Source organism: Cuculus canorus, chromosome 14, assembly GCF_017976375.1.
Source record: "Cuculus canorus isolate bCucCan1 chromosome 14, bCucCan1.pri, whole genome shotgun sequence".
Classification (NCBI taxonomy): domain Eukaryota; kingdom Metazoa; phylum Chordata; class Aves; order Cuculiformes; family Cuculidae; genus Cuculus; species Cuculus canorus.
This window is the reverse complement of record NC_071414.1, coordinates 13,658,107-13,685,103: the sequence shown is the minus strand read 5'-3', so window position 1 is coordinate 13,685,103 and position 26,997 is coordinate 13,658,107. Positions and strand designations below refer to the sequence as shown.

General features: G+C 44.5%; 1 protein-coding gene across 2 annotated transcripts in view; it reads left to right on the top strand.

Moving 5' to 3' along the window:
- Nucleotides 1-26,113, top strand: part of GRIA1 (glutamate ionotropic receptor AMPA type subunit 1) — a 128,904-nt gene extending 102,791 nt beyond the window's left edge. Inside the window, exons 12-16 of one of the 2 annotated variants that reach the window (XM_009561430.2) lie at nucleotides 3,616-3,814; nucleotides 4,359-4,606; nucleotides 9,485-9,599; nucleotides 17,143-17,277; nucleotides 19,592-26,113. In XM_009561430.2, the coding sequence (XP_009559725.2) occupies nucleotides 3,616-3,814; nucleotides 4,359-4,606; nucleotides 9,485-9,599; nucleotides 17,143-17,277; nucleotides 19,592-19,780 (886 nt within the window). In that variant the 3' untranslated portion in view covers nucleotides 19,781-26,113. Of the gene's footprint in view, nucleotides 1-3,615; nucleotides 3,815-4,358; nucleotides 4,607-9,484; nucleotides 9,600-10,275; nucleotides 10,391-17,142; nucleotides 17,278-19,591 lie in introns of both variants that reach the window. The other variant, XM_009561422.2, reaches the window with a different exon arrangement.
- The last annotated feature ends 884 nt before the right edge of the window (nucleotides 26,114-26,997 follow it).

The following is a 26,997-nucleotide window of genomic DNA, read 5'->3' as shown; positions in this document are numbered from 1 at the left end:
AGAACCTTCATCACTGGCCCGTGCTCCCTTGTGTTAGATGCTGTACAACCATAGATTGAAAGGACAGTGCCCCGCAGAGCCCGTATGCTAAGTGGTTTCTCTGCTGTGCGTTTATAGCAGTTTAGATTCACAGCTTTTAGCTCCAAGTCAGTCTAGCAATGAGGCCAAACATTGCCCATTAGCAATGTCTGCAATAAAACATCATACACATGAAGCCCCAGCCATGCTGGTGGTCATAGCAGGCTGTTTATTTCTTCTTTCTTCCTCTCTCTGAGAGACTGAGCACTCATCTCCTCACAGCATCACCTGCGATCAGAAGAAATGACCAGCACCAGCAGCAAACACTGCTCAGATGAGACTGGTGCGTGGTATAGATGTGCATTGTATCTCATCTGGCTCCCATGGGAAAGATGCTGTTTTGCCCTCTCCCTCTTTCCTCAGCTCGTCTGGTTACCCCCCAGTCTCAATATCCCATAGTCACTTTTTCATGCTGTCAGTGCCAGATGCGGAGCTGGGAAGCATAAGCCATCTGCAGCTGGCAGGAGGCAGCCCCCATGGGATAAGCCAGTAATGAATATCACTAGGATGTCGAGGGTCTAGAGGCAGGAATCCGGCTGACTGCTGCTGAAGGGATTGAAACAAGTTGCAGAAATATCCCAGCTTCGTCAGGAAGGAAAGGCTGTATAATTTGCAGCTGGGGATGAATGTGATTATTTGCCATGCAAATGGATTTTGCCAGCTCAAAGTGGCCTTCATCAGCAGAGATTGTTGTATTTGACATTATCCAGTTAGTTTTGTTTAATGCCTCTGTGCCTTTTTTGAGCGCTTCCTTCCCTGAGCACACATCATCCAGACTAATTAAAGACAGGTATTTTTTTCCTCTTCCCCATCAAGCTGAAGACATGTGAGCTGAATCCGTAGCTGCCTCCCTCCCCAGTCCCTCTCCAAATATGAAACAAAAGATAAAGTCATTTGCATTGACAGTCCTGCAGCCTGAGTGTTCTCCACAGATGGGAAGAATGATGGTCACATTAATCTCACCTGACTTTAGCTACTTAAAAATTAGCTGCTTAATCCAACCTATTCATCCCAGTTCCTTCAAAATTCAATGGAGCAGGAGGTCTGTTGAGGAACCTCCTCCCAACCTGAGGCAGATGGGGTGAATCATCCCTGGTGGTCCCTATTTATCTCCAGATGTTTGTTGGTAAGCGTATTTCTCTAAGAGTGTTAAAGGTATGGTAAAAGAACAGTGCCTATCTGCCTGCCTTTCCCACAGCATCCAGCACTCCTACCACAAACCTCTAATCCTCCTCACTGGTTGGGAGTGGTGGGCTGGAGTGAAAAGAAAGTAATCTGGGATGAGAGACCATTGGTCTGCTCAGCCATATTACTGCGGTTGCCAATGAAGGAGGAAACTCTACAGGGTGGAGTAATCATCATACAGCTTATGGTTGGAAACTATGCCTGAAAAAAATCTTCTTGTTTTTTAAGATGTGGACGATTAAGAAAAGAATTTGATACTCTCTGCAGTATCACCTCGGGTCTTAGAAATTTCCCTGACAGACCTTGAAAGGTAGATCCTTCAGGGTGATTCACTGAGCTTGGCTTTATGGTGAGATGGACTTTGCTGCTTAGTTACAGAAGAGCCCACGGAAGAAGAAACTAGATGGGATGGCTCTGAAATGTGGTTCCTGTGCAGAGGAAGAACCGACACATCTCTAACTGTAGAAGACCTTTCAGTCACATCTGTAAAATGCACCACTCGCCCTTTCTGTTGCGCTAGTCCCTTGCAGTCATAGTTCCTGCACTTTCTCTCTGCCACAGGTGAAAGCTGCTGTGATCGCTCCCCAGGAGCATAAGGGCTGACAGCGCGTGTAATGGAAAGGATCTTATTTCTACATATTAAAATCTGTGCTTTCCGCTCTGCCCTATGCGCTGGGGCTGGGGGAGCTCAGTCACTGCGCAAAAGCAATGCCTGCTTTCCGCTGGGAAGTGATCTCGAAGAGTTTTGACTAAAGAGGTTTCAGGGTTGATCTAAATGGGGAGATGACGTGGTGTCTGCGAGAGCAGCTCCCCTTGTATCAGCAGTGTTTAAAACCAGCCTGGACAAACTGGAAGGGTGTAGCCTAGATAAGTTGTGAACCTGGTGGGCTGTGTGAGTTTAGTATCTTTAATACCTGGGGATAGGATATAAACTGGAGAGGGGCAAATTTAGACTGGACGTTAGGAAGAATTTGTTCACTATGAGAGTGGTGAGACACTGTCACAGGTTGCTAAGGGAAGCTGTGGCTGCCCCATCCCTGGAGGTGTTCAAGGTCAGGTTGGATGGGACCTTGGGCACCCTGATCCAGTAGGATGTCCCTGCCCATGGCAGGAGAGTTGGAACTAGATGATCTTTAAGGTCCCTTCCCACCCTAACTATACTATGATACTATCTTTGCAGCTCTAATTTCAATGGTCAGCAGAGTATGGGGTTTTTTCCCTGCATGGAGCAATGGAGCCTGGAGGTCTGTTTGTTGTGTTAAACCACAGTAAACCACAGCAGCTGGACTCAAAGCTTCACGCAGACCCGGATGTGGCACGGCACACACTGTCATGAGCTGGTCCAGTGCCCTTAGCTGGACTGAGATATCTCTGTTACTATCTGATAAACTGTATTTCTGTGGAGTGACTCAGATCAGCAGAAAGGCAATGCTGAGACATGGTCTCCCACAGAGAAATAAACAGCGTGTCTCACAGGCAGGTGCTCCCAAGTCATACTGTCTGGCTTTATAAAACAGCATTGTGAGTTACATCTGCGATGGTGCTCTGCATCCAGAGAAGAAACATATAAATAATTTAGACAGACTGCATGAATACTGACATCACTCTAAAATTATCTTCCACTCTTAAAAATTATTTGGAAATAAAGCTTGACTTATTTGCTTCTATAGCTATCCAATGGTTACAGATAGTTGGCTATTTGTTTGCAGTAAGTGCAAAATACCTAGACTTTAAGGCATTATTATGAACATCTTGTCTAACCATCTGCTGAATTCAAAACAGAGAATGGCAGTAGCCAAATCATTCATTAAGGCCATAGCTCCTCTCTGAGCTTCAATATGGCTTACAGAAAAACATAGAGGTTTGGTTTTTAAACTTCAAGGGATGGAGGAGCTGACCTAGTTGTCCCAGCTTGTCTATATATCTGGTCTGGCTCCATGCTGTTGCTCCTTCCCACTGCGTGTACCCACCAATGTGGTACATGCCACAACACAGACCTCATCAGAGCTGCTGTTTGTGTGGGCGCTGCCCTGCACACCTAAACCTTCCCAGTAGTTGTCTCTATGTCTTGTTATTAATATTATTATTGTGTACTCTGAAAGGAATTGAAAATCAAATTCAATCAATTTATCGCTGATTTTTTGTTTGCACTGTGAATTTTTTATTCCCCTTGTAATTGCATTGACACCTTGAAACATAGATTGAGTACTGAGATAGACATTTGGCTTCCCTGGAAGTGGCTGGAGGACATGACTTTGGGTAAATGCCCAGGTAAATGATGGCCCTTTAAGAGCAAGCAGCACCTTTTGGACCTTCACACCCCTCCTGTCTGACTCTCTTCTCTGTGTCCAGGTCTCTCTCTGGCCGCATAGTCGGTGGCGTCTGGTGGTTCTTCACCTTGATCATCATATCCTCCTACACAGCTAACCTGGCTGCCTTCCTCACCGTGGAAAGGATGGTTTCTCCAATTGAGAGTGCAGAGGACCTGGCCAAGCAGACAGAAATTGCCTATGGAACCCTGGAAGCTGGCTCCACTAAAGAGTTTTTCAGGGTAAAAAGGAAACATTAATGCAAATGTTTTGATTAGACCCTTGTTTGACAAGTCCTCCAGGCCCGTCCTCTCTCATCCTCAGCACAGGTCTGGGTTTTTTCTCTTGCTTCCCCTCACCATATTAGGACCTGCTGAGCTTGTCCTTTGAAAATCCAGCTTTCCCTGTGCTGCTCAGAAGGCTGTCTCTCCAGTACATATGATATTCTGCAGTTGTAAATACCAATATGGAATATCCCTGTGCTTCCCCACGTTACTGTGGAGCTACTCTGAGCAGCTCCAAAAGAAACCATCACCTGATTTCCAGCTTGGTTTGCCTTTTGTTTGTTCTGCAAAACCACTTGCCATCCCCAAACGTGTGGCAGAAATCAGGGGCTGATCTGGGCCCTGATGCAGAAATGGCAGGAGGTTCGTTAACATCCTGTTACCTCTTTTGCCTTCCTTGGCCCAGGCAGTATGTGAGTATATGTTCAGTCCAAGCTGGAAATCTCAGCTGGCACCCAAACCTCTGTTAACTGTTCTGTTGGGTTTCTGCTGTCCTACGCAGAGATCCAAAATAGCAGTCTTTGAGAAGATGTGGACATACATGAAGTCAGCCGAACCCTCCGTTTTTGTGAGGACAACGGAAGAGGGGATGATCCGCGTGAGGAAGTCAAAAGGAAAGTATGCCTACCTCTTGGAGTCCACGATGAACGAGTACATCGAGCAGCGGAAGCCCTGTGACACTATGAAGGTGGGAGGTAACTTGGACTCCAAAGGCTATGGCATTGCAACGCCAAAGGGGTCTGCACTGAGGTAAGTAGCTTGGATTTGCTTTCCTTTGCCAAACCACCCAGCAAATCAATGTATGCACACAGTTCAATCTCCATTGCCATGTTAATCACAAAAGCTTTGGGCATGGAGGTGCGGGAGGTAGAGGGAAAGAGGAGAGTATGATGTGCGGGGAAGTAAAATGCTCAGCTCCCATTGAGCAGTAATGGGAGCATCTAATTACTCAAACCCTGCGTTTGGAAACTGGATCCTGGCTGATCCACTTGCTATGAATGTCTGCTGTATGAGGTGATGGCAGGGGGCTGCTGTGGTGTAACCATTGGTTTCACAGAGCATTATCCAGAAGGGACGCTCATCCTGTGCCATGTGAACTGCACAGCTTTGCAGAGTATGGTATTACCCTGGCTTGGATCCATGCTTGCAGAGGGAGTTCTCATGGGGAAAGCATTTTGATGTTTCCTAAAATGAAATACTATTTGGAAGGAGTGGGAAGCCAGTTTTTAAAAAGCCTTTGCAAAAGGTGTGCGTTTTCATTCACTGAGTCAATTCAGATCCTGGCAATCACCAAATTTATGGCAAGTCTAAAGGGACACAAATCTTGCATTTCTGAGCCCAGACCTGCAGGTGTCACATGTCTTTTCCTACTGTCAAATGAAATATACTCGGAGACCTTTTCTTAAAAAGAAAAACACTTAAAAATTACATATCCAGATCTGAGTTAGTAGCAGAGCCTGAGCCCTGCACACAGCCATACTCCTGGACATGCGCTGCCCCCCTGCAAAGTGCATCATGCAAACTGACCTGCTCAGAGCAGCATTACTACGGTTTGCAAACTGGGATGATGACTGGAGTCTCAAGCCAGAGGTGCAGTTCCTCCTGGCCCGTCTGGCAGCAGCCATGCAAGTTACTTACATTATAATCATGAGGAGTTGTGAGGTTTTAGTGGAACAAACAAGTCCTCAGAACTAATAGCTCAAGCAATCTGATTAATGGTCCAACTCATTTAGTTATTTATTAAACATACTTTGACCGAAATCGTATGTGTGGCCTTATATTTGCTTGCAACATAACCCAATGCAAAGAGATTTAATCCATGGTCTCTGGATTACTAGAAACCAGATGAACGTCTGCTGATGCATTTGTCTGGTCACACAGCTTCCGAGCCAAAGCCAACCCAAGGAATCGAAGATGTGTCAGCTGGTAGTGGATGAGGCACAAGGATTTTGATTTCTGCATTTGTTAAGTCAGCTCCAATTGGATTTGGCACTTCCCATATAAGCAGTTGCTGGAGGTGTCTTTAGAGAAGCTCATGAATGCAGTGCAGGTAGTCCAGACGGCAATTGTTGCATCCATTGTGGTTCAGGGTCTGAAATGACTTGGGGGCCCATCTAAATGAAGGTGGATATCGTCTCGCAGCTTTGAGATGTTTTCTGTTGCATTCTCTCCAATGTTTGTTTTCAGTCTTGCAAATATGTAAATTAGGATACAGCACCGATTCTATTTATTTATTTAAACATCAATCTTGTATCCTAATTTTGATACGATGAAACAAACAAACAGAAACATCCTACCTGCCTTGTAGTCTTTGGCATGCGAAGGAGCCATTTATCGTGCTTCTAAGGAAAAATAAACAACAAAACAGAAAATCACACCAATGATTTTGATTTTGCAACTCCAAACATCCCTCTGCTAAGCATGATTCCAAAAATTCCTAACATTTCTTTTTCTTTCCTCTTTTTCATCCTGTCTGCATGTGGAACAAATTTCTTACGGGCCTAATTGCAAAGGAGGAATGCTTGATTTGCCATCCAATGGTGTTTCTTTGGAACAGTTGCTGTCAGTTTTTGTCCCATCACGTTTGTTCTGTTCCTGTTGTTTTAATTGTTTTAATCTTAGTAGTTCCCTACAGCCCTCATGTAGTGTCTGTTTTCCCCATGGGGTCCTGCACGTGAGAGGTTGCCCTGAGCCAAGTGACATTCATGAGGCATCTGTATAGCACGGTCAGCCCGTTGCTTATTCAGGCTTCATCTTAACTCTCAGGTCACTCTTGTCTTAGATCAGGTGTGTTTTAGAAGCTGGGTTGCGTTTCGATTTTTGCTGTGACCCGTCCCTTCTGTAGCCAGACCAGTTCTCCTGCATTTAGGATAGCTGATGCCTAAGGGATCCCAGAGAGATGCTAAATGAGAGTTCACCATTGTTGTTCTTGCTTCTACACGGGAACAGTGTGCACGTGTATTGCCACAGATGAGTGAAAACAAGGTTGAAAACCCCAAAATAATTCTGCATATTGTATCAATGCAAAAATCCCTCTTAGGACATCATTTAGGTCTCTTGGGCTGCTAAAAGAGCTTGATTCTTCCTCCTAGGTGAATCTAGCTTTGACTATCTTTTGACCTCCAGATGATAACATTCTCAGCCATTTAGGCTTGTCCAAGAAGGGCAATGATGGCAGGGCAGAAATTACACTTTTGAACACCAGCTAGTTCAAGGTGTGATCCTGTCTGACAGAGATAGTTATGCAGCTGCAAAACTCAACCACTTACCTGTCAGTTGTTCTTCTCCGCTGTTGGATGAGTGATCAAAATGAGGGCAAAAAGCCAAATTATCCAAATTGGAGGAAAGAAGACCCAAAAAATCTCGCATGAGTCTGAACTCAAGGAAGAGATGGAGGTGTCGGAGGGCAAGTTCTTCAGAGCAGCCAGCCTGATGGTAAAGTTACCTAAAATATAAGTAGTTTTTAATAGAGTCTATGAATAAACACAAAATATTCCATGTTAAAACCCCCCATTTTTTCAGGAGCCCAGGCTGCTCAGTCATTTATCAAAATACACTCAAGAAGAAGTACAGCTTGTTCTGTGTACTCCCCATGAGCCGAAGAGAGAGACAATTAACTGAAATGGAGCTTCCTAGGAAAGATAACACATAACACTTGCACATGGCCCCAAAAATCATGTGGTTAATATTATGCTCAGGGAAACCGCAATGCATTTATTTGTTAACATCCTGTACCCACATAGAAGCTGCAATGTATTTTGGCTCATTAGTCAACTAATCTCTTGCAGATGGTTCAGACATCGGAGTGCTAATTAACCTGTATTCTGTTTTAGAAGATAGAAATAATTATGATTTACTTAGTATCAAATTCTTTCTGAAGCTATGCTCACATGTTTCCTTTGGCTATAAATGTAACCAAAGTTAGACTGACCACAATATTTTTATAGTAAAAAAAGGGAAAATATTCAGCCATCTTCAATTCTACACCTTTGACTTTTCTTGGACTGGTAGCAAGTATGACTGCATCTGGATTTCACTTTTTGAAGGCTAGATTCTGCCTGAAGGAGGCTCCCAGTCCTTGTGGAGGCTTCAGTGCTTGGATGGGATCCCAACAGGCAGAGTCATCGTGGGCTCGTGGAGGTCAGCACATCCCTCTTGCTCACAGACTGGCTTTTTTTAGAATTGCAGTATAAGCAAAAAGCCCCCTTGGTGTGGTACAGTGTTATGTGCATGAATTCTCAGAGATGGGAGCTGCAAGGTCCTTGCCCTTTTTCAAGATTTATTTGATTATTATTCAACATCTCTAGGTAGACAGTTCAGCCCTCCACCTCTTCCATGCTTTTCAAAGCCCTCTTACATTCGTGTCTCACTGTGCTTGGCTTTTTCACTCTTTTCACGTGATGTCTATACCAGCATTGCACCTGAAACCCAGCATCCAGAAACGAACTGTGCCCATGTACAGACCCTATGAAACTCCGCTGCTCATCCTGAGTCAAGGTGCTCCCTCAGATGTTCACCACTGAAATCAGCCAGATGTGTGTGAACAAGCCTGAGGGCAGACTGTGGCACAGTTTGTATTTGCAAGCTATCCTAAATCCAGATCACTGGTTTTCTTTCTGAATAGTAAGTATGCTCAGCATTCAAACTCAAGCAATGTTTTCCGTGACTGGGGAGACGCAGCTAGGAAACATTGCAGCCATCCAAAAGTCCTAAATGTTCTTGGATGTGTATAGTTTAATGGTTCTGCATCCATTTTTGGTAACATGGCAATGATATCACAGGGCATACAGGGCAATTCATAGCTGACCAAAGCAAAGGAATTCACTTCCCAAAGAAGGGTCTTGAGCTCCTGAGACGCTGGGAGCTCTGGAGAACAGTTGAGGGAGGAAATGCAGACCACAACATCAAATGACATAAGACGACAAGGTTCTCTGTTGTGGTAGCATGGCCTTTCCACAGGGCTTTAGGAAAAGCAATGGTGACTGCCACCAGCTGGGGATCTACCCCTATGTTTCGTACATCCTAAAGTGTCTGAAGTGTATCCCAATATGTTAAAGTTCTTGAACTGATTAAATGTTCTTTTTGTGTGTGTGTTACTTAATGAGAAATTATTACTGATCATGTTGTTTCTATATATGTCTTTTGTGATGTGAGAATCACTCAAGAGGAATAGGCGAGCCAGACTGCCCTCCCCCACTGAAAACAAAATTGTATAAATATATACATATAATAAACCCCCAACCAGAGAAATTCTGCACCGAGGCTGGATCCCTATAAACGATGTCTTGATTTGTTCTTGAATGTAATATTTTCCATTTTTAAGGGATTTGTAATATCTTCCAATGACGAGGAATGTCGGTGCTAAGCTTTCTATTATTGTACCTATCCAACTACTGCTGAAGAAAGCTTAAGGTGGGGGTAGTTCTTTCATACCCTAAGCCACATGGTTGTGGGATGTGGCTCTCTGCTGCTCTTCGTGGAGACAAATCCTCAGTAGGTCCCCAGGAGCTCATGAGAGGTGGGGGCAAGGCTGGATCAGGGACGCTGGTTCACCCATCCCTCGTTGTCACTTGCTTGACGAGTGTTCTCCGCGTGTTACTCATCGAGTGTTATCTATTCATTTTAAAGAAACCCAGTAAACCTGGCAGTGTTAAAACTGAACGAGCAGGGGCTTTTGGACAAATTGAAAAACAAATGGTGGTACGACAAGGGCGAATGCGGCAGCGGGGGAGGTGATTCCAAGGTCAGCCCCAGTAAGAACACACTAGTGGGTATAAACGGCATGGACAGTAACCAGCAACTGCTCCGCCAGCGTGCCTTGCACTCCAGCCCTGGGAGAGCCCTCTGGCACAAACATCCTCTAGCCCTGCCACGATGGTGCACGCTGCGAATGCTCACCGAAACGGGCACCAAAAAGAAAATAATAAGTGATGTGGGCTGAGATATACCCTGCACAGTCTTTGGGGCAGAGGGGTCTTGAAGGCAGTTCCCTTCCTCTCCTCCTGCCCGCCTTCCCCAAAGGCTGTGCTGGGTGCATCCTGGGTGCAAACACCCAGATGAGACCTAAATACTCTGCAGGGCACTGCCAACCACGGAGCACCTTGCAGGTGGGATGGACCTGCTGTGTCCACGTTGGCCAGAGCGTTGCAAGTATCAGTGGCAGGTGGTTGAGGTTGCTGGTTACTCAAAGTGATATAGTAATACTCATCTTGCTATGCTGGAGGAAGAGCTGTGTGATTGCTGCTGGGGGGAGGGATGCACTGGTGGAGGCGGGGAGGGGCGGCCAGATGGAGTATTCAATCATATCACTTTGTCAATGTCTAAAGTTGTTCAATGAATGCTGTGAATGAACTGTCTGTGCTGAATAACATAAAATAACATTGGTAATGTTATTTATGTTATTTCCCCCCTGGTTGAAGAGGTCCCGTAAACCTAGCGGTTTTGAAACTCAGTGAGCAAGGCGTCTTAGACAAGCTGAAAAGCAAATGGTGGTACGATAAAGGGGAATGTGGAAGCAAGGACTCCGGAAGTAAGGTCAGTCACGCCACAGAGGTCTTACCTACCCTTGCAAAAATTAGTGTGTAACCAAAGATCCCCCGGTCTTCGTGGTGCCTGGATTTGGAAGCTGGTGCGATGCACTTTGTTTAATAGCCCATCCAAAAGTTCACAGTGTTGCACGAAGCCCAGCGATTGGGTTCTTACTCTTTATTTATATGGTAACCACCAGGGAACTCAGTGCAAATGTCATGTCCATGCATGTAAAAAAATATACAGGAAAGGAAATTATATACAGGAGAGGAAAAAGCAATTGGCATATGGCACACAGAGATAAAGTGTCCTAAGTCTGGTGTGTTAAAATCCATCTTGCTCTGCAAAGCCTCACAGATGACTGTGGAGGACTGCTCTTTGCATCAAAATTACATTCAAGCTGCATCATTCATGTCTAGCTTGGGCCAAAGTCTAGTTGAGAAAGATGATTTTATAGCACTTTAGGAAAGAGCAGTGGAAACCTTGAATATTTCCATTAATGTTTTTGTTCTCAGTAGACAGAAATAAAAGCTCCTGCTCAGCCCTGGCACCTTTACGCCAGAGCTGCAGCAAGACCTTCACAATCGCCCAGAATTGGTTTTGCTCTCAAATGCCAGTGGGGTTCCCCGACTGAAAATTGGAAAAAAAAATATAATATTTTTTTCCTTTCTGTGTTCAGCCCACCTCTAGAGCCAGATGGAGTGGGTTGGGTTTTAAAGTATTACAGATATTCAAATTTCATAAGAAGGAGAACATTTCTACAAACATTTTTTGGTAGGCTGTCATGTTTTTTCCACCTGGCCTAATTGTCTAAATCTCACCAACTGTTTTATCACATTGTAAGGCATTCTGGGGCTAACAGGTGCTATTTAAAATCAAATTTTGCTCTACTCTGCGGCATTGTACCTATCCAAGAATAACCCTTCTATAAAGCTATACAATACAGCATTGGTCCCACTTTGGCAAAAAATCTAATTGACTTGCATAGTGCATGTATTTTGCAAGGCAACCAACTGAGCAATAGTCACCATATGAATGAAAAGTAATTACTTCTGCTGGGAAACCAAAGGCATGACACAGCTTCCACAATGCCTTCACCACAAGCCTGCATGCATCAGTGCTAGAGAAACCCCATAGCTGATAAAATGCCCAGAAGAAAATGGATTTGAAATCAGTTTAGTTTAAAAAAGCCCTTCTACAATACTGTACTTCATCACTGTTCTGGTGGGAAAAAAAAAGACGTAGATCTAGTGCTTCACTCAACCCAACAGGAGAACCAATAGGGACAGAAACAGAAGGTTTGGGACACATGGGTTTATGTGGATCGTATGACCTCAATATTGATCACGTTATTTACATGTGCTTGAAAAACATGATTACACACATGCAAATCATGTGAATAAATGAGATTGGATCCTAAAGTCATGACAGCTGCTTGAAACTCCATGTGTGAAATCAGTATGCACAAGCCTTAAAACCATGTAAGCTTTTAATGGGAGTGGAAGATGGCAGTGAAGAGTCTCAGCTGTTACACGGAAGGGTGACGTCTCTGTTCGTTGCTCAGCATCTGCATTGTGTCTGCAACAGCAGTGCAATATGGAACAAGAGTAAGAGAAATCAATGCTAACATCACCAGACCCCCTCTCCCATCTGCAGAAAGACCAAGCAATTGCATTTCTCATTTGTTCTCCTGGATGCAACCAGGCAAATATACCCACCTACCGTCAACGTGGATTTTACCCATTTTTGCTTCATAGGCTCTTTTGCATCTATCCCAAACCAGTCAAGCTCTCTGGCTGCTGCATGAGCAGTTTCTCCGAGCAGTTTCTCCCTCTTTCCCCCCGGTGCCGGGGATGTGGCAGGCCAGGCTGGCCAGTCGCCAGACACAGCTTCCCCCATCCTGCCCGTTGTGGGCATAAAACCCACCTGTGCTTTGGGGTCACACGCCAGACCATGCACTTCTCCTGTAATAGCCAAGGTTCAGAGCAAAGCGTGAGAGGTTGGAGGCCTTTTCATATCTTTCCTCCCACTTGTGTGACAAAATCTCCCCATTTCTGTCTGTTGTCGAGCTTATCTTAGTTTGCAGTTTGAGGACTTCCAGAAGTATAAATGAATGCTAATGAAGAGGGGTGAGGGTCTATCTGGATATAAGGTTTGTATCTGAGGTTTCTAGCCAAAGCCAAGTAAATTCTCAGGCTTATGTTCGTTGGCTCCAGACCGTGTTCCTTGCCTGCAGCCGATTTCTGTGCATCCTATTTTTAATCTAACTGTTCCCCTATCTATTGCTCACCTATTTTTTTATCCAGAGAAATCCCTATAAAGAAATAGGGGATACCTTAGTGGATCAGAACTAAAACTCGAGTGAAACACTCCTGCTTTGCTGAATATTTGGGTATGTTATGCCATCCCAGAAAGTGCTGGGCAGCTGCACTCAGGCGCTGTTGATCTAGGACAACCACAGTCCCAGCTGCATTGCCAGACAGTGGGAAGTCCCATGCAGTGTCCTACACCAGGCGGCAATGTTCCTACTGCTCTTTTCCCTGCAGTAAACCCGTAGCAGCCACCATTTCCCTCAAGCTTGAGGTTTCTCTGTGCACTCAAACATCCACTGTGTCTTTCATTGCTGAGCTTCAGGTCTTGCCTGAATAAAAGCAGCCCAGTGTTTGGTGTATAAGCTCAGCTTCTGGAGCCACTACCTGTTCTAATGATGGTGCATCTTCTGTGGAGATCAAAACAGCTTGAGGTGTCACCACCCTGTGCTCCCAGTGGGTTCTGGTCAGGGTAAAAGAAAGGACCAGCCTTGCTGGGAAGCTGGGGAAATTTGGCCTTAATGCCTTTCAGCCAAGGAGGATAAATAATGACAAAGAGGATGACGGACACAGTGCCATGTTTGAGAGGAACAGACAGGAAAGTGCCTGGTTGCTGCAGCAACAAGGCTGGGCTTTCAGAAAGATGGGATTTTCTTTCTCTTTTCACCTGCCAATCTTCCCCCCACGTCAGCACTCTGCCGCTGCGGGAGATGAGCAGTGACATTTACACTCCCACTAACAAGCTGGTTTGGTGATGGGCAGCTCCGCGGGAGAGCATCTGGTGTCACAGAGCCCGAGCAGAGAGGAGGGGAGGGTCCTCTCAAGCAGTACGTATATTATAATTTGGGACTTCTTATAATTATAAACATTATTAGGTTAGGAGCATGCACAAAAATCACAGCCAAAGCCTCAGTGGGGCACGCAGCATTTCCTACTGTTCATGTGGGTCTGGTCCTGCAGCTGATGGCAGCAAGGAGATGGCACTCCTCCATCTAGGAGAATGTCTCTGCATGCCCTGCTGCAAGAGGAAAGGAAACAAAAAGGAAAAGGAGAGAATGAGCAAGAAGTCAAGCGACGCCACAGGAGCAATTTCACTTCTCAGCCTAACTCTTGATAGCATGCTGTGTCACCAGCCATGCCCCCACAGCTCGGTGTTCCTTGGTGCCCCACGCAAGCTGCCCGTGGTTTTGACTCCTTAGGAGAAACCTTGTTGTGGTGGTAGAGGTGAAGCCCAGGCTGCTCTCTCCTTCCCAGCAGGTTTGCACAGCACTGTGCCTCACTACTCTCCTTTGCCTTCTGCATAAGACAACTTTCAGTTCACCCACATAGTCCCAATAATAAAACTAATAGTAGTAATAACAGTAATGATAGTAGTGATAATGGTAATAATAATAATAATAATGATCATAATAATAATAATGCTACTGCAAAGTAAACGCAAGAAAAATACAACAGCTCTGAAATTAATTGTATGAAATAGTGGTGCAGGAAACGGCTTTGGATCACCTCCTCTCTCTTACCAATCGATTTGCTGCTGGTATCGAGAGGAAAGTGGAAATTAAGAACCAGCAGCCTTCCCTGGCTGCCAGATTGCTCTGCTGCTGTAGCTGGCTGAGAAGGTGGGGACCACGACCCCCAAACTGGAGATCGAAATACAAGAATATTGTGGCAAATAAAACTTGGAATTTATGTATTCCCATGCCAGACAGAGTCAAGGAAGCTGGGTTTCCTCCGGATCTGAGGCTGCAGGTTAAAAATCCATGTGGAATCTCTGATGCCATTATGGATTTCAAGGATACATTTATCTGAGTGAGAGCATTAATAGGTTTTTTTCTTCCCTCCAGTGTCATTCTTTTTCACAAAGCTTGTACTTTCCTGGTATCTTGGAGATCTTCACCCTTCTGTCAAATCACAGTGAAAGTATGGGCTGAAAATCGTTAGTAAGACACAGACAAATGGCTGTTCCACCTCCTTCCCTGTCCTCACCCTTCTCTCTGAGAACAGAGTATGTGCTGATCAACCAATTTCATTAACGAGCCAGGCTAAAAGATTAGGGTGTCAAGGAAGGCAGCCCACCTCTAGTGTCTTTGTCCCTCCCTGAAGCTAATGCAGCCCCTTCAGACTGAATTTGACAAGGCAAAGTTCCTGATGTGTTGTAACCCAGTTTTCACAGAGTAATTGTTCTGCTTTTCTAAATCTTCACTAGAAAACTCCCTACATATTTCAGCTGCTCAATAATAATCAGTAATCTGCAGAGAAGAGACGACTGAACAAACGTACAGTCAACCCTCGGGGAAAAAAAGTGCATGAAGGCAGATTATAAAAAGACCAGACAAATAATCCTTCAAATATGGAAACTACAGAAACTAAGAGGATATCTGCAGAAGTGTCTCATTACAGAAAGCCCACAGGAAGCATTGGCAAGATTAAACATGAAGGCTATGCAAGGGAGAAACCAAACCTGTCCACCAGTGGTGACCATCCTGCCTGCAGTGGTGCAACGCGCACAGTGACAGCGGCGAATCTTCTGGCAGCAATGTCAGTCAGCGAAGCACGGAAAACAAAATCATTTGTGGAGTTTTTTTCCAGTGACTGAAACTCTGCAGGGGTGAACCCCTAACCAAACCTCAGCATCTTTCAGCAGAGGGTTCAGGATGGAAAGTTGCTCCACGTGGCACTGGAGCCTGTGGCGAGAGCTCCAGCTGAACAGGAGTTTGGCAGATTGCATGGACAGTGGGGCCAGATGAAGGAATACGTTAAAAAAAACCATTTTCTTTTGTATTCTTGACAAGAAAACCTCTTTTCTTTCTACTTCAATTAAAATAATAATAATAATAGTAATAACAATAATAATAAAGTTAAATTCTCTTCTGTAACAGGAGGGGCTTTTTAATTTTGAAAACTGAAATTTTGTGCTTTTTACGTTAAATTTTGCCATCAAACCCTAATAACTGCAAAAGACAGAGTCTGTTTGCAAAACGTACTTGCCTGAAAGACAATGCCAGGCAGGCTGATTTTGAAACAAAACCTTCGATGCTCGTGCTGCTGTTTGATTTTGGACCCTTTTGACATCACTCCAGTATAGTTTTCTGCTCCCTGAATCCTGAAAATTGTGGGGTGCTTATTGTAAAACCAGCCAAGCAAAGCAAGTGAAGAAAATGCCCTACAAGGGCAAGGAACAAGCTGTGCCACCCACCAGTCCACGTGTCTATCAAGTAGCAGGGAACACCAAGAACCATGCAGAGGCTTTGTTCCCAACTGCAGACACTTCTATAGGCACAAATATTATTGTCGAACTGTGTGGCTGCATTTCAAATGATCTATAAGCAATTTTCCTCCCACATCCAAGGAGTGGGGCTGTTAATGCTGGTTGCTCCAACATATTTGCACTGACCTGTTTGGTTTGCCCTGGGGAATCTGTTCTGGCAAAGAGGTATCGAGTCGATATCGCAGAGCAGCGACAAGCACGGCGCAGGGGACCGCTGTCTGAGTCCACTATAGGGAAAGTATGTCCTAGAAACACGAGCCTTGTACACAGAGCTGAGCGAAGCTTTGGGATCCTGCTGCCGCCCAGATTATCCTAACATCCCAGTTCCACCTGGTCAGCATGGAAGAGAAGGTTTTGAGACCCGCACTGGGTGGCACCATGGTTAGATGTGGGGATTCTATTTCTTTAGTAGGGAAGTGAGTCTTTCTGAGACTTCTTTCTGAGACTCACTTCTTCCCCAAAGAGTCATGACGATTCATTAGGCAATTGTAAAATCAGAATGTAGCTGCTGACTGTGAATAGTGGCCCATTAATAGCCCTATTTATTGCCAACCAAATAATTAGCTTAGACATGCATCAACAGATCTTGATTGCTTATGAAATAGCTGCCTTCTTACAAAGAAATCAAATGAGTTTCTGAGGACAGCTCAGGTGTCACTTCAACCTCCGTATTGAAGAGGAAAGAAAAAAAAAAGGAAGAAAACAGCCATTTTGATGTGTTGCTCAGCAACAGAATTGCAGAGGAAACAATCTAGGAATGAAGGAATGAGCATTTCCAAGAGAACAGGTTATTCCAGATGAGACATCAGGGACAAGTAAATGTCACAGAGGCACAGAATTTTTTTCCTCCCTCCTTTAATCAATAATTTAAACTAGGCATTTTGGGTAAATTAAGCACTTAAGTTAGGTGATTGAAAAGCAGAGATCCCAAACCTTTACAGAGAGTCACATTGCTGAAAAATTGTTTATTTGTTTCTGTGAGGGAAACATTAGCTTTACTAGACGTTGGATTAAAAATTGAAAATGCTCCTAGAAATGTCATATATTCATTTAAAGAGGAAGATGATGTAATGTCAACATTGCTATATTGTGCAGCGTCCCTCTGGGAACAATCTCATATTAATTTTGTTGTTCTCCTTCCCATGTGCCCTTCCCTCCCTCCCTTTTCCTTTCTCTTCTAGGACAAGACAAGCGCGCTGAGTCTCAGCAATGTGGCAGGGGTTTTCTATATCCTCATCGGTGGGCTCGGATTAGCCATGCTGGTTGCCTTAATCGAGTTTTGTTACAAGTCCAGAAGTGAATCAAAGCGGATGAAGGTGGCAACCCATTCCCCGGCCTTTCACACCTTCTCTCTGAACCTACCCCAGCTCCAAAGCTGCCTTCAGAGACGGATGCAGCCCAGACCATGGGTGGAAAGCCAAAACATAGGGACAATGAAGTGACTGTGTCACTTGACTTGCTAGAAAGGAATAAGAGCATCAAAGGAAGCTAAAAGAGGGTCAAGTGGACCATAGTGAGGAGCTGATGCAAGATCAGACATGTGGCATTAATGCTGGTTCAAAATCCAGATATAGAGTGAAATTGTAGCACAAACAGAAACAAGAATCATGTTGCCTTTCCTCAAAATTAATGAAAGCAGACTATGGTGATGTGTGTGCAGCATGGATTAAGCGTGCTGGGGTTTGTGTGATACAGCTGTTACTGCAATATGAAAAAAATCCCCAAACGCAAGCAGTTAACAGCAAGATAAAACTGGGGCAGTGTGGTAATGAATCAGATCCTGTTGTTCTCTTTGCTGGCACCTTGCTGGCACCATTCGCAGGCTGGAAATGGTGGTACAGGCTCAGAGCATTGTTACTCTGGAACATATGATATGGGTCTCTAAATTCAGAATTATGGGTCCTTTTAGAAAGAAATTGGCCTCTAATATCTCCGGTAATTTTTTTTTTCTCTACCCTGTCATGGTCTTGCAGAAGTGTACTTGCTGTGACCCAGGAGATTTGTTTGAGCCCTTAATTCTCGTCTATCTAAATTTCAGAGTGTCATGTCAAGAGTGGCTTAGATTTGAGAGCCTTGGAGATACATATTTATTGCAGCATTGTGGAACAAGTACATCTTGACTCAGATGACTAGCAAAGGCGATGCCTTATACAGATACCATTGTATATATAGGTGCAGTGGGATTTGAGCTGTAAGAGTAACACATTCCTTTTCTTCCTCATCTTGACCTCTCCCGTGACCATGGAAGTTGGTATGAGTATAGGAAATATGTAATGAGTTTGACACAATTTAGAGAGATTTTCACTTCCCTGAGCACAGAAACTCACCCAGAATCAAAAAGCAAATAATCATTTCTTTGGGTTTTGTACCACCATTTCACAATAAGCTTGATGTTTTGTCAGCAATAATAACATTTCTAATTCGCTGAAAATGTGCAACAGCTCTTTTTCCATTGAGATTCAGAAAATTCTAGAGGCAATAAGAGGTACACTGAGAACAGGGATAAGATGATGTGAGCAATTAATGTCCCTGAATATACAAAAATTAAATTATATTTGCTGTCTGTACTGTAAAGCTAGGTATGTCAGAAATACACTGTGAAAGAAAAACAGAATGCAATAGCTCCATACTTTTAGTCTTGAGGAGATTTTGCCCTGCTGTTGGCTTCCCTGTGTTACTTGAAATGACCCACTAATTCACATGAGTGTTAGCTTGCAGCGCTCTTGCCGTGTTAAAACCAGCCGCTATGGGAAGGAATCGTTAATGTTAACATCTGTCCCTTTGGCTGGTTCCCACCATCAGAGGCTGCCCCATAAAGCCGTTTATCAGAGCCAAGCAAGCGCCCATAAAGATGGGCCAGATCCCAATCTAAACCCAGCCTCTGTTCAGCAAGTCCCTACAGACCCCCTGGCCAAGCTGCAGATCCTGCCATCACCGGAGGCTGCTCCGTGTCTGACTGGCTCTGAATAGCTGTTCAGATTTATCAGGTGTGGGTAATTCATCCGGATATCTCAGTCCAGAAAGGATGATGTTGCCATTAGAGATAGCTTAAACGCAAAGAAACCAAACTGATTTCATCTTTCAGTTTAATTGTTCTAAACAGGTGGCTCCCTTAGATCTCTGAAAGAAAATGTTTTGGATGGTATCTGGGACAGGAAGATGAGATTTGGTTTCCTGAATTAGGTTTGCATTTCCTGGTTGCCCATTGCTGTAGACGAAAACATAGGCACGTGCTCAACTTCTCACATAAGGAAAGTTAAACATATGCTTGCAGTGAGTCAGAGTCCGACACACTTAACAATACTGGAGCAGTAATAGCGTATCTATGGGGGAAGTGCGTATAATACCTCTGCTCAGATCCAGGATGACTGTTCTGGTGTTGTAGAGTTTGAATAGTTTTTGCATATGGCACATATCCTTTATACCCTAAAATACTGCTGAAACATTTGATTTGGAATGTAGCGGAGGTGCAAATTAACAGAGCAGATGCAGTCGGGACATGCAGAAAGCAAGAGTCTGAATGGAGACACGGAGAGGGAGAACAGGGGCGGAAACACAACTTTGGTTTATATTGCAATTTCTCCAACATTGCTAAGGACAGGGGGAGACCCCCCCGTCCTTCCTAAAAAGGGTTTTTGTTTAATCCCACAGCAATCAATCAACGAAGCCATACGGACATCAACCCTTCCCAGGCCAGCTGCAGCAGGAGGCAGTGGAGAAAACGGACGTGTGGTCAGCCACGATTTCGCCAAATCCATGCAGACGATCCCGTGCATGAGCCACAGCACCGGCATGTCCCTGGGAGCTACGGGATTATAATTGGCCTTTTGACCCATTGCCTGGGTGAGAGCAGGGGCAGCCCGACTCCACCCCCTCCAGAGCCAAAAACAAACCCAACACCAACAAGACAAATGATGATGACAGAAGGGACAATTGGATGGATGTTCTCAAGGAAATCAAATCTATTTCCCTTTTTATTTGCAAACAGATCCACTGGCAGGAGGACAGAAACAGGTCTGTACTGCAATAAGGAGAGTGTAATAGGATTTAACAGACTCGTGTACCATCCCTGATCAAAGAACCACTGGAACACTAATGAGAACTATGCCATTTTGTTTTAAATTGGTTGTTAATAAGTCTTAGTGTGTGCAATATATATATTTTTTCTTACTAATTCCTGTGGTGTCAGGGTAACATCACCTTTTCCCTCTTCCCTGCTCAGTCCTTCAATTTGGTTTAGTTTGGGATGCAAACAATAATGTCTGAGCTACTAACAGTAAAAAAGAAAATCTGTTAAATGGCAAGCTGAACTCCCTCAAGGCCTCAGCATTGACCCCTTTTGTCCATCGTGATTCTGCCTTCCGTTCTGTTGTGAACTTGGGCTGTGGAGTTACTGTGATGATGCAGACAGAGCTGCAAATAGCTCTCCCTGCAACAGAAGATCTCAATGCAAGAAAGACCCTAAACAAAACGAGGCTGTTTTACAGGGGCAAAGTCATGAGTGAGTTTGGAAATCCCTAGTGACCTGAGGACAAAGTGATAATTCTTCAATGGATGATGAGTGGAAGTTCAAAAGAAGAATCGTGTCCCTAGAGTGGAGGGCATCATGTGTGGCAGACTAGAGTGGATGGTTGGTCCAAGATCATGGTCAGCTGCAGTTTATGGAAGAGAGAAAGTAAATGCCACACTCCCCTTACGTGTGACTCTCCTTCCTAGGTTACTGGAGGCTAATAAGGAATTGTGAACCATTTCTTCATTGCTTAGCTTCTGTGTGTGCTCCCTGTTTGGTGGTCACATAAGGGAACCACCTTGAACCAGGAACAGACCATCTCAAGACATCCAGTTCTAGATGGCTGCCTATTAACCAGTAAAACATGCTAGAAGTCATGGGGCTGCAATGGGAATATCCCTGCCTTTTTGCTCTGAAATCCTTTTATGGCCATTTTTCTAATTAAGAGGGACATTTTGTAGATAGTTGGCCAGAATGGCTCCCTGGAAGAAACTGCTGAAGCAAACCAAGGAGGAGACCCTACAAGAGCTTCGTTCAAGTGTCCACGACATTTGACGACATCAGGGCTGGTCAAACAGAGCCTTCCCGTCAAGTTGTGGCCTGTCTGGGTACAAAGCCAAAAGTAGCAGATTCCCATTCAAGTATCCTTAGGGAGAGGGAAGCATCCACAAGCCAGGAGAGCAGGTTGCTGACTATAAACTTTGTATTGCAGAAACTGTGAGTCCAGGCACAGGTGTGGAGGTCAAAGAGACAAAGATGGTTTTCCAGAATCGCACAAAAGGATCATTCTGTGAATCACTGGCATGGACAGACAAATGCTGCCCACCTTGATGGGCCTGAGACACCTCTCCAGAAGTGAAGGATTCCCAGGGGAGCATCTGGAGAGAGAGAAGGTCTCCAGGGCAGGGACCACAGTGAGCTCACTTAGCCTTGTCCCATCTCACAGATCGATCACTGACGGCAAATAAAATACAAAGCTTCTCACAGGACCCAGCAAATATCTGTCTGGGGACTGAGCTGCTCTTGGAATCTTATGAGCTGCTTTTTCTCATTCTTTTTGCTTTTTTTTCCTCTTTTTTTTTTTTTTTTCCTGCAACACAGCAAGAGAGGATCAAGAAAAGAAGGGAAGCAAATGAGCAGGAAATGATGCTGGCAAATGACTGACACAGGTCTATGAGGAGCATCTCTCTATGCAGCTGTCCTAAGTACAGTTGGAAGCCGCCTGAATACCAGTTTCTGTTAGCGTACGAATGTGCAGAGCAATACATTTACCACCTTTAACACCAGCCTGGTCTGAGGTATCTGTTCCATTTACTCAATTGTCATGCAGCACTTTGGAGACCAGCAAGTCAGAGTCAAGGTCCTTCAGGCACAGCATGTCTTGTGCCAACATGTTTTCCTCTCTCCACCACTGGAATCCCTTGTGATGTTCACCTTTCATCACTGAACACGAACTCTGTTTTCAACCACTCCAAACACCTCTCCGGGTCACTTCGTGTTAGCTATCTTTTTTTTTTCAATCCGCTTTTCTTCATTTTAACTTCAGTTCTGTGGAAGTGCTGGCACAGTGGAGGCGTCCCACAAGCAGCCTGTTTCCATGCCCAGAGCCCTCGGATGCATCTCCTGACCCAGCTCTTGCTGTATCCTGGACCTTGCCGCTGCAGTGCGTCTCCGGGCGCTGCGGAGTGCGCAGGCTGATGAGACCCATGGGTGCCCTGTCATCCTCCCAGGGCAGGACCACGTGGCAGCAGGTCATGGGGAGCCCGAGGGAGCAGTTTAACAGTCTCGTGAGAAGCAGCACATCTGTGCTGGGACTGACCGCCTGTGACGCGAAGATGTGAGATGGCAGCTTTCAAAGGCTTTTGATCAGTGGAGGTGTTAAAAAAAAATATATATGAATAGGACAAAAGCGTGGAAAATGTTAACTTGTAATATGTATTTTTACTACACTTTTCTTAAAAATAGAGTAATGGTAAAACTCTTAAAGACATTGACATTTTTTCTCAACAGGAATCCATATTTAACAGTTTTGGCTTTCATTAAATTTTGCTCTTTGGTACCTGGATCTTTTATTTAACAGCTCTATTTGTTTTATCTCTTTTGGTTTTTCTTTCTTTTTTTTTCCTTTTGGCACTACTGCAGAGGATTTTGCTTTATCAAATGCAATAGTGTTTTTCTTTTCACATTCTCTTTTTTCCAAGCAACATTCTTATTGGTAATTATTATTTACATAAAAATGAAACTGTCAGCTGGAATTTTAGCACCAAGGATCCATGATCCATTTTTCATACCTGTCCACACCGTTTTGTGCCAGTGCTGGATGTGTGAAAATGAAAATTATGTTACCCCTCAGGCAATATTACCCAACCTGAATCAAACAAGATTTCCTTGATTATTGCTGTGTCTGACTTGTGAACAGCAGCCAAATAAACTGCTTCAGGTTGAAATTGGGAATCTATCTAATATTTACCCAAGAGTCAGGAAACTCACATTCATTGGGTTCAAAGCTAATGATTTTGCTTCATTTGGAGTTTTGCAGGGTTATTTTTGAGGAGAACTATTAGATGATTTTAGCTTGTTTTTACGGAGAGAGAAGACACATTCAGCTCAGACATAATTCAGAACCAGCACTGGTCCAAAAACCTTCACCAGGATCAGCTTTTCTAAGAGCTCCCATGGTGTTTCGGAGGCTTGGACACTTCAATGTTTCTTCTTCAGTTTTCACAAAATTAACCTCCTAAATTCTTTATCCAAAAGTTTGTTGAAGTGGAAGTGTTCAGGGCCAGGTTGGATGGGCCTTGGGCAGCCTGATCTAGTGGGATGTCCCTGCCCATGGCAGGGGGGTTGGGATCAGATGATCTTTAGAGTCCCTCCCGACTCAAACCATTCTATGATTCTATTCTATGATTCCCTATACCATCATTCCCGTTTATCAACTGGAGAAGCTGAGACAAAAAAGTGCCTTGGACCAGGCGTCCCAGCTCACCCCACAGGGCCGTGGTTATAGATTCAAAGTCTCCAACATTCACAAGGAGGTTTTTATACCCTCTGGTAACTTTTAAGGAGTCAGCAAAGGGTAGAATTAATATCTTTTGAAAGGGACTGGGATCTCTCAGGCTTCAAAGCACAACAGACTCCAAAATCAATGGGTCCTGAGGGAGAGGTTTCCTGTGGGCAGGCTGTGCTGGATCAGCCCATTTTGGTCTTCCACAATTGCTTAGGCATCCAGTACTGTACTGTGGGCTTGGATCCTGTCTCAAAACACTTTTCTTGCTCAGTGGTTCACTCTCTCTTCCCAGTGAAACTGCAGAAATGCAAAAGAAATGTTCCTTTATATCTTGGCATAAGTAGGACAAAAATTGCTCCTAGTGGCAAAAGCAAATATTCCTTGTAAGAAAGTCCCAGCAAGAATCCAAAACCATCTTCAGCAGCTGTTGAAGCAAAAGAACACCACACCTTGAAGTGCATCAGGTGAGGAACAGATGCATCACCTAGTCCATCCTTTTGCTGTAGGATGCTAGCCTTGGCATCAGGACACAAAGCTGGGATGCTCCAAAAAGATTTTGTTAGACTTTTTTGTTGATGTGCCAGCCTGCCATCAAATGCAAGAACTTACTCATCTAAGCTCAGTGAAAAGATGGGGCAGGTGCACATCAATGTTTGCTGTAACTCAGTGGGTACCAATAACCTGTTCCACTCCAGAAACTCAGCCACATATCTCCATCAAAATTTTTGGCAGACATGGAAAGTTTTCACTGTGAACACAGGCTCATACTCAGTTTTCAATGCCATGGTCAGTCGCCCAAGGCTCACACATAGCACTGGGTCCCCAAGAGAATATTTTTGCCCACATTTCTAATAGGTTGGTCCCACCTGGAGGCACGTGTCAGAGCTTACGTTACCCATCACCATGGTACGTGGTAGCCTTAGGACAATGCTGATTCTTTTCGCTGCCACAGCATGAGAAATAATAGCACAGATTGGATCTTAGCTAATGAACGTTGCTCCAAAGCACCACCTTGGAGACTAGAGAAGATTGGTTCAATCCCTTCCATCAGTAAAGGTACTAGATTAACCCCAAATACCTTTTAGAGATCTGCGTGGCCTGTTCCCTGATGGTTTGTGTAGCTGCCAACCTCTCTTGAACACAGATTCCCCAGTTGCCTCCATGTTATTTATGGGCACAAACCAATTTGTCAGCCACCAGTGCTGGTTTGGTGTCTTGGCAGCCAACTGCTGGCTAAAACCCCTGTGCTTGGACCTCTACTACTCAGTTAATTAATTAACAGAAATACAGGGAGGTCACTGTGTCATGCACAGCTGCTTACCAGACTGCAGGAGGGCAGGACTTTGGGGGCAAAATCCACATGCAAACCCCAGCTCAAAATACACCAGACAGTGCCAGACAAACTGCTTGGGCTCGATGTTGCTCCAGCTTCATTGCAGAGATGGCACCCCTCAGAGCTCCCTTCTTACACAGAGCTGCTCTGTTCTTTTCCACGCATTTGGTTTAAGTGCTTAAGAGGAATGAATTTAGGGTGCAAGGAACTGGAAAGGGTTCCAGGCATGGAGGAGTAGCTCAAGACTAATCTCTCCATCAAAATCCCAACCTATCCCTCTCTGGGATTCTCCACTCAGCCCTCACTGCAGCATCACCTCTTATTTCTTTCCTATCCATCCCCCGTCTCTCCATCATCTGTACATCAGTCTCACCCTCAGCACTGCCACCTACTCCTCTCCGGGACCTGGAATAGGCTCTGGGTATGAACATTGTGGTTGCCTTATTACAGTTAAGACTATATCACCAAATAGCTTTAGAAAGCAAATGAACTAACTTACTGTACTTTGGGATGGGGGCAGAGATGTGAATCCAGCTCCTCATTGGGCAGAAGCAAACCCACTACCCATCGCTCTGTACTTAGGCAGCGAGGAGCCTTTCTGCTAATGGGGTTTTAGAGCCAGAATCTCGCAAAATGCTGTTATCTGGCTGTTCTCAAAGCACTTAATCTCCCTTTTGCTCGTGCATACATCACAAGAAGGCATCAGTATCTGTCTGCCAGGAGGTACACCTGGCTGGAGATGGGAGGTAGGGCGCTGGGCATCATCTCCACCAAACTGGTACCCAAGTGAACAAATCTGCTGAATGTGCACAAGTGGAGAGCTGTCTCTAGAACGGTGAAACAAAGTAATCCTCACCACTAGAAGGGATTCACTAATCATGCACATCCCTTTCTCATGCATACACACACACGCACATGCATACACAGATATTAAGAGATTACTTTGATGGCCCAAATTGGCTGTCAAGGTGACTTTTTGTTGTTAAGGATCAATAGAGTATAACATAAGAGCCACAAAGTATGTTCATTATTCTGCAGGGCTGGTTTAACATGCTTTTCTGGGTCCCTTTTGCAGTAATTCCTCCTCTGTTTGAGCTGCCTTCAAATTAATTTCATGTCATGTTCTTTAAGTCCTGACTTTTTAGAGGAGAGGTACATGGTGTTATTCATATCAGTATTACAGTGTAATAAATCAATGCTTTCCCATTGGAAGGATTTCAGACAATTTCACCACTTGCTCTCAGGAACTCAAAAGACAACCTCTCTGCCAGGACATGTGCCAACTGAAAAAGAAAAAAAAAATCCATTTAAAAAGAAAAAAAAAAAAAAACAGAAAAAGGAGGGGAAAACAAAACCATTTCATTGCAGTATTGTTACCTCCTTTGTGTAGGACGCTGTGGCCAGGGAGGCAATGCCAAAGTGTTGTCAGGCCCTATGGCACAAGGTGGTACACACAGCTTGAGGGAGCATCTTCCATGTCCGACAGTACGGACAAAGCCAACAGAGACTGGGAGGAGGGACACGGACTGATTTCACTTGACCAAATAAAAGCAGAGACAGAAGTAGAGTTTGCCTTCTGATTGCCAGACCCTAGAACAAACTGCTCCAAATTTTCAGAAAAGTAGCAGGAAGGGGGAAGAGGAGTAAAGGCTGAGCCTGCCAGGATGGAGCACTCAGCAACCTCTGAAAGGTGCCCACACAGTTATTATTCCAAGCTTCTTTGTTGGCTCCTGCAGAGAGTGCAGTTCACTTACTTAACGACATCTTTACCAAGTAAGACTGAAATTCCCTTGCTCCCAGGAGCATGTGCGCAAGATGGGAAGAAGCTGAATTTGAAAGGGGAGCCGTTTTGTTGGCTTAGATTAGCTCAAACTGTGTGACAAGCTTTCCTCACTTCAAAACCAATGTTGTTAACCTTGAAATCTGCATTATTAATATTTCAACGTGAGTCCCATCAGGAGCTGCTGAAAGAGCTCTCCTGGACTCATGACAGCTCGTCCTGTTTGATTCTAATCATATATGAATGCATGAGTTAAGAAGACATCATTAAAAGTACATTAAGTTTAATTACCCTAGCAGCCACAGACAGTGGGAGCATCGGCTTAATGCAGAATGCATAATTAGATCAGACCTAATCCATTAGATTGGTATTTATTAAAGAAAATGCTCCTTGTCTATAAGTGTCA